Here is a 7463-nt window from a genome sequence, read left to right as displayed (position 1 = left end):
TGGGGAAGATTAGGACTTCTGGCCTGCCCAGGCTGTGCTGTCCTTGATAAATACCCCCCAGGCAGCCTTAGCAAGGCAGCGCCTCACCATGGGACCCTTGTGGGCAGCCCGTGGCTCGCAGGAGGGTTATTTCCCAGTGGCAAGGAGCCACTGAGGCTGTGGGACATGGCGCTTTGTGGGTGGCTCTGGGCGGCAGCAGCAGGGCTGGGGGAGCATGTGGAGCATCCCCCTCGCTTGTGGGGATGGGGCTGGAGTCTGCTTGCCCTGTGCCAGCTGTCCAGGAGCAGCTTTTGGTTGCTGGCAGGATTAGTGCTTCCCAGCCTCGCGTGTGGCTTGGAAACCTTCTCTGTCAAAGAAGATGCTGGAAAAAGTCAGGGCATTCTTGCCTTAAATGTCAAAAGCATCGAAATGCTAGAGAAACCCTGGATGTTGCCTTCCTGCTGCAGCCAAGCAAACTGTCACGAGCCTGCGGGGGAGCCAGGGCTTTTTCAAAGAGCTGAAAAGACCAGGGCCTGGCCAGTCCTTTGAGCGGCTCAGATGCAGCCCTGGAGCGGTCCCAGCAGCTCCCTTTTGAATTCTTCTGCTCTATGGGGGCAAGGGTTTTTCTTTCAAAATGATATTTTAAGAAGACCGGCAGCTGAGAAGAGCCCAGGACTGAACACTGTGGTCAGATGAGGATGGATGCTGGAGGTGTTTCAGACTGGCATCGAGTACCTGCTGGCTGTTGGTCTGCGGTGGAAATTTACTGCCCCCTTCCTTCCCAAGGATGGAAGATGGAAGGAGGGATGTATTTTTTTTTCCCCCATCAGCTCATTCCCAAGCTAAGGGCTGCACCTAGTGCCCAGGCATCCCTCGATGCAACACACTTCTCTCAAATCAGGCTGGTGGAAACGCTGGCTGCGGGAAGGCTGCTTACACAGGGCAAGGAGCCTGGGTGTAGCTGCTGGATTTTATAAATCGAAGTAAAAAATCCAGACCGGGGCTCTGTGCTGGCCCGGCACCATCTGCTGCCACCTCCTGGGCCCAGCAAGCAGCGCTGGGGCTGCCCGGGGCAGGATCAGGCCACGGTGCAAGCCCTGGACAAGGCTTGTGCAGACCACGGTGACAAATCCCCCCGTTTGCTCTGTGAAACCCAGCACCAAAAGGTGGCTGGGGTGAGACCGATCCTCCTGAGACCCTGCTGCTGGTGATGGCTTGTAGCCCGATGTCACCACCGGTCCCCAAGCTCCTCGGCTGCCACGTGGACACAGTGGTGTTTAGCTTCGGGGTCAGCAAACAGGGCAGATGTAAAGTGCCGGGGGTGGAGGGGATGACCCCCAGCCTCTGGGGACGTCATTCCTGTCGCACGGAGAGCAATGATTTCACCGAGAGGAGCCGCTGCAGCATGCAACAGCAATCTCTGATGTGTCCCCTCCTCGTGGGACCAGCCAGTGTGGGCGACCATGGCTCCTGCTTGGCTTGGGACTGTGTCCCTCACCCGGGACGGCTGTCACCTGCAGCAGGGCTCTGCAGTGGCCCAGTCAGAAATCGGAGCCAGCAGCCGGGCGGCCCTGCCGGGCTCTGCATGGGTCACAGCAGGGTGACAACTGCTGCCTTCGTGACAACTGCTGCCTTCCCGGGCCCATCCGCCCTCTTGGCTTGCGGGTGCCCATAGCCCACAGGGCTTAGGGGGGCACAGCTGTTGTCCTGCCAGCGGTGGTGCTGAGCAGGACCCTGCTGGTTCTGGATACAGCCCTTCCTCTCCGCCTGCCCGCAGCACCGCTGGGACGGCTGTGGCTCCGATGCTGCCGCCCCAACCCCGGGCGGAGTGGGAGCAGAGGGCGGCTGCTCGGAGCTGCCCGCAGGCGGGCTGGGGGTGACAGGAGGGGTCATCGGTGCTGGCTGCCGGGGCTGGGCCCCGCGTTCCCCCGGCCTTTTGCATGGCAGAGGCGGCTGGTTTCATGAGGGGCGCTGCCTCCGGCCCCACGCAGCCGCACCAGCTTCCCCAGCCGCTCGGGGGCAGCCGGCCCGGGGGCGGTGGAGTGTCGGACAGGCCCCCCAGCCGGGGACAGGCCCGAGGCCTCGGTGAGGGCAAAGCCCGGGCTGGGGTGGTCTCCTCAGCAGCCCGCCATGGCGGCAGAGGACCCCTGAGGAGATCAGGCTTTTCCACAGGCTCCGGGGCTCCAGGCCCCGCCCGTGCGGCCCGGACAGACCCCCCCCGCCGGGAGCCCCGTCCTCAGGCCTGGCACCGCCACCGCCTGAGAGGGCCCCGGCCCCCCGGGAGGCACAGCCGGGTACGAGGGGAGCGGGAGGGCTGCGCTGCTCAGCGCGTTCCGTCAGGGGTTGGCCTGGGGGGCGGCGCTGGCCCTTTAAACTGGGGGACACACGGACGATCCGGCAGCACCTGCGCTCGGCCATCGGCTGGTGCTGCCTGGGCACCGCCTTCCGCCGCCGCCCTTCGGCCGTTGGCTGCGCGCCCTGGCGGCGAGGGCGCGCGTTTCCGCTTCCGGGTGGAAGGGCAGGCGGCTGCTAGGGGAGGCCCGGCCGCCGGCGCAGCCATGGCGGGCAACCGCCTGCAGAAGATAGGGAGCGTGTTCAGCCGGTGCGGGGGGCGGGCGGCCGGGCGGCGCGGGGCGGGCGGGGCGGGGTGGGGTGCCCCGGGGGGGAGGCGCAAGGCCGGGGCGGGGCGGGGGTCCCTGAGCTCCCCCCGTCGCTCCTCTCCCCGGCAGGACCCGCGACCTGCTCCGCATCGGGGTGATCGAGAAGCCGCTGTGGTTCGATGTCTACGTTGCCTTCCCCCCGCTGAGGGAGCCCGTCTACCGGGTGCCGCGGCCGCGCTACGGCAAGGTGAAGGATGTCATCCCGCCCATCTTCTACCGGGAGGACGAAGTGCGAGCGTGAGTCACCGCCGCCGCCCGGCCGGCCCCGGGTGCCGGAGCTACACCGCTCCCCGCCCCGCTCCCCGGAGCTGCCCCCAGCCCCTTGCCTCTGGCCCCGCCGGGGGACACAGCTGCCCTTGCCACCGACCTTGCAGGCCCCGGTTTCTCTGTTTATACCGCAGAGAAACTGCAGTGCACGTTTCCACCGTGTTACCTTTGTATTTGTAATTAATGTATTTCTGATTACTGGCCGAGGCGCAAAAGGCATTGCCTGAGGCGGAGGCTCCCTCGCAGCCACAGGGCAGAGGCCCGTACAGCTCCCCTGGGTGCCCAGGGTGGGCTGCCTGCAGCTGCCTCCCAGGCTGGGGGGGCTGCAGTGCTCCTCTGACCCACCGGCGGTGCGGAAGATTTAACAAGCATTTATTAAAATGATTAAACATTCTGGAACGGGTGAACGTAACAGCTAATGGGAAAAGGAGAAATAGTTACATGAATATTCTTGTTGCAATGTTATTTACTCCCACACATATCCCTCTTGGATGGTTTGAAAAACTAAACTTTTCCTTTCTCAATAGGAGATTTTACAGAGTTTATGGCAGTGGTCCGAGACCTATCGACCTGTTGCAATCAAACTACAAATCTACTTGCCAGAGGTAAGATCTATTTATGATTAAACTAGAAATATTTCTGAAACCTCCTTTTTATGTTGGTGAGCCAAAGTGTTGTTTGTGAGAGTAAAAATACAATCTTGAAATCTAGGTTTGTTGAGAAATTCAATGAGCTGAAGGAAGAAGGAAAAATTGAAGAGGAAAAATTATTTGAAGAAACAGGAAAAGCCCTTTTAGCCAGTGGGATAATTTTACAGAGAAGAGGAACAGATAAAGTAAGTATTAAATATTCACAGCGTTACTTGGCCAGTGGATTCAAAAAACTTCGCTTCCAGGCCCTTAATGTTGAGTTAGCTCAATTTAATTCTCAGCAAAACAGTCACATGCGTGGTGGTCATAATAAAATGTTTTTGCTGTGCAGAGTAAACTTTCCTCTTAGTCATGAACGTGACTGGCCAAGGGTAAGGTACTTCGTGTGGGACAGAAACAAGAAATATTTGTTCTGGTGATAAAAGATGTAAGTCTTCAAGGCTTTCAAATTACCTAGCAGTGTGTCTGTGGAAACCATTTGGAAATACGTGTATGTATTTACTGTATGCCTGTCAGCCCTGTAAGGTAGCAGGGGGTCGGTGAGAACTCCTCCAGTTCAACAATAACTAACACTTTTTTTCCATCCCTTTTTAACAGTTAAGCAGCCTAATGCACTCCCACTCTTGTTCTTCAGTCTGGATCCTGAACTGGAATCTTTTGCATAAATCTTGCAGTTTGGGTGGTTGTGCTTTGTTTTCTTGGGTTTGTTTTGTTTTTAAAGGTATTGAAATAAAGGTTTGTAGTCTGGGGATTGTCTACTTACATTTTTGGCAAGTAAGTAACTGTCCAAAGGAACTGTCTGAAGTGTTCTGCTACTGCTTTCTGTTTTCTGTACTGTACGAGAGAGGAAATGGCTCCTGGGTGCTTGGAGTCTAGTTTCACGTTGCTTCAGGAGATTTTCATGTAACTCTTCACATTAAAATGGGGTAAAAAAACCAAACTGAAGTTGCTTTTAGAACAGCATGTCAGGTAGAGTAGAACGTGGCTGCTCTGTGATGGTGATCTTTTACTTTGTTCATGCCTAACTGATTACCTTTTCTGCTGAGAATGCTGAACACCCTCAAAAGGAAGGGAGAAGAGCTGTTCATAAAAGCTGCAGTTTTAAACCATTAGAAAAATTCATTTATGATTCCCTTTGTAATACGCATTCCATTCTCCTCATTATCCAGTGATCTTTGGGCCAAGAGTCTGTGGTGCTTACCCCAGCAAGAGGCTGAAGGAGAACAGAAATAATTTCTGCTTAAAGTGCACTGTCCGATGAGCATGTGAAAAGATGAAATCACTGACTTTTTCAACTTTTTGCTTGAGGACAGCGGTCTCACTTAAAATTTTTTGCCACTGTGTTATACCTTCACAATAATCTAAGCATGAATTACACCTTTCTATTGGCTTTTTTTGGATGTAGAAATGGAGGCTGTTGCTTTCTGTTGCTCTCGTCAGTCACACTTTGACAGAAACTTTTTTGACCCTGTTTTTTTGGTGATTATCTGTCTTTAATTGTAGGTAGTACAACAGGATCATCAGCATGTTGAAACCAGGGATTCTGCGTTACACCTACGGCTTCAAACTGTGTTGGAGGAGATGCAGGAAAAGAAAGACCAGGAGGAGCAGATGCCAGAGCAGGCAGAAACACAGAAGGAGAATCCCTTACCCTCCTGACAGCCATGCTGTTGTTCTGTGACACCAAGCCGCAGCATGTGCACTGGCTGTAGCAGTCACCTGCTCAGGAGCTGGCAATTCTGCCTCCACAACCTGCTGGTGTTGAGACATTTTCTTGGGGGGAATATGCCTCAGTTTTCCGGCTCTAGTGCCTTCCGTGATCGTGTATGTGGCATGCGTTCTTATTTTCTCAAAAAATAATTCTTTTTGAGGTTCAAAGCTGTTACTTCAGATTGTGGGTTGGAAAATATGAGTATGAACGTGGAAAATTAAACATTTTCTTTGAAAATCGGAAGTTCTGCCTCTTCAGGTCTTATTTACAGTAGTAAAGATGTTTCTTAGCTTCTTGCCCTTGGTGGTGTGGGCCTTGTGACGGTCCTGCTGTTGAAATGGCAGGTACTGGTTGCCTGATGTGTTCTAACAGCTGTATGAACTGTCATCTTTTTATAGCTAATTGAGGAGAGTTGCTATTTATACGAACATAAAAATATGCTCTTCCTGTTCCGTCATTTGCTTAATAGGATAAAGTGTAACCATACCAGATAATTTGGACCTTTGGAGTTTTGTAGTGACTCTTAATGATATTGGACACCTCAGAAGCGTGAAAGGTGCAATGTTACAGCTGTCTGCTGAAGAGAGAGTTGAGTGCTGCTACAGAAATAGTCACGGAAATGTTGGTGTAGAATGGTGTAAATAACAATCTCAGTAGGATTTGGAGATGATTAGATCCCATGCCTGCAAACTCCAGTGCCTAGCTTATTTTTCATTGAAGATTTTGGCTTTGAAAAACAATCACTGATTATTATTTTTTCTTTTTGTTTGTGTTCTCTTTTAAAAAACTAACAAACTACCACCACCAAAAGCTAACCGCTGTAAGTTACTTCAACTCTCTTCTTTCCTTCCTTGCCTGATTGTTCAAATGAAACAGGAGAGATTTCCATTTGGTTTTGTACCTACCTTCCAGGCACAGTTACACAATTTAGTGATGCTGCTGCTGTGTGTGATGCAAGAAGACTCCCTTGTGAATCTCTGTTCATTCTATGTGAATAATCTATTCATTATATATGTATGTGTATTATTGTGTGGCAGTGAAAAGGAGGATTTAAAAATGCCCATGGTTTGTTTTTTTGTGGCTAGGTTCACTTCCTGAACCTAGCAGTGTAATTACCATAGAATTACTTGGTTATCCTTAGGAGGTCAAACTTTATTCCTAATTCTGTTCCATGATTCTAGAGGCGTACAAGATTTTACTACAAAGAGCAAGAAACCCTCTGTCTCAGCACTGCTGTAGCTGTAAGCTCTGGAGGATGTTTCCAGAGCTGATCTTGGTGGCTCATACACCTGCCTGAGGAAGGTTTTTGCACGTGGAGTGGGAATTACTGCCAGGATCACTAAATCCATGCGTGGCAGCCCTTTAGAGGTGAGCATAGCATATGCTGCCACCTCCAGTATCCCAAGTTTTGGAACCACTGTGCTGGGTCAAAGGTAGGAGAAATTCTAATGCGAACAGCCAACAAATACGCGTTACAACAGGATTCAGACTGAAACGACACAGGAGAGGAGATGTGCTGAGCAGTCGCAGGGTCTCCCGTTTGGCTGAGCGCCGGGGCAAGCCGCCCTCCACGGGGGATCTCTGGCAGCCGTGATGCCAGTTCCCCTCCTTGTGCCCGGTTTTCTTGCTTGGGCCAAACGATTCCCGCCAGCCCAAGGGAAGAGAGACCCGGCAGCTCCGTGTCTCCCATGCTGCAACTTTGTGTCTTTGCCTTTTGTGGATTTTTACAGAGGTAAAAATTTTGAGCATCTTGTTTTGTACTTCTAACTGTTGATGATGCTCTTAGCTTGCCAAAAATTGCAAATGGAAGTACTTTAAAAGGAGATGTGCTGTGGAGTTGCATGCAGTAACGTGAGAGATTTCTCACTTGCTTCATTCACAGCTCAGTGGTCTCCTGTTTGTTGTCGCTTCTCTACGAAATCACCAACATTGCTTAAAGAGCATTTTCCTCTATCCCCTGCTGTAACTAGTTTCATCCTTCCACCTTTATTGAGCTCGACTGTGTCTTCCTTTAGTCATCTGAAGCATACTGGGCAATAACATATTAAATTTAGAACACAGACTAGAGCACTGTGCCCTGAGCAAGCTCCTGTGCAGAGCAGACAAGAAGAGAGCTGGAATTAATTTTCTCTTTATGTTGGAAAAAGTCACTGGGGCGGCTTCCCCAGGCAGAGCAGTCCCAGCTGGACCAGCTGT

The 7463-nt window shown here is 52.1% G+C and overlaps 1 protein-coding gene across 1 annotated transcript; it reads left to right on the top strand.

The window, feature by feature from the left end:
• The first annotated feature begins 2433 nt into the window (after positions 1–2433).
• On the top strand, positions 2434–5510 carry MRPS23 (mitochondrial ribosomal protein S23). Its single transcript, XM_056325180.1, has 5 exons — positions 2434–2581; positions 2709–2876; positions 3434–3511; positions 3618–3741; positions 5060–5510. Exons 1-5 carry the CDS (start codon positions 2538–2540, stop codon positions 5213–5215), a joined length of 570 nt encoding a protein of 189 aa, XP_056181155.1. The 5' UTR covers positions 2434–2537; the 3' UTR covers positions 5216–5510.
• Positions 5511–7463: the final 1953 nt, after the last annotated feature.

The sequence above is a fragment of the Falco biarmicus genome, chromosome 1 (assembly GCF_023638135.1).
Source record: "Falco biarmicus isolate bFalBia1 chromosome 1, bFalBia1.pri, whole genome shotgun sequence".
Lineage (NCBI taxonomy): Eukaryota > Metazoa > Chordata > Aves > Falconiformes > Falconidae > Falco > Falco biarmicus.
The sequence above is the reverse complement of the archived record's forward strand: the minus strand, read 5'-3'. Positions and strand labels throughout refer to the sequence as shown.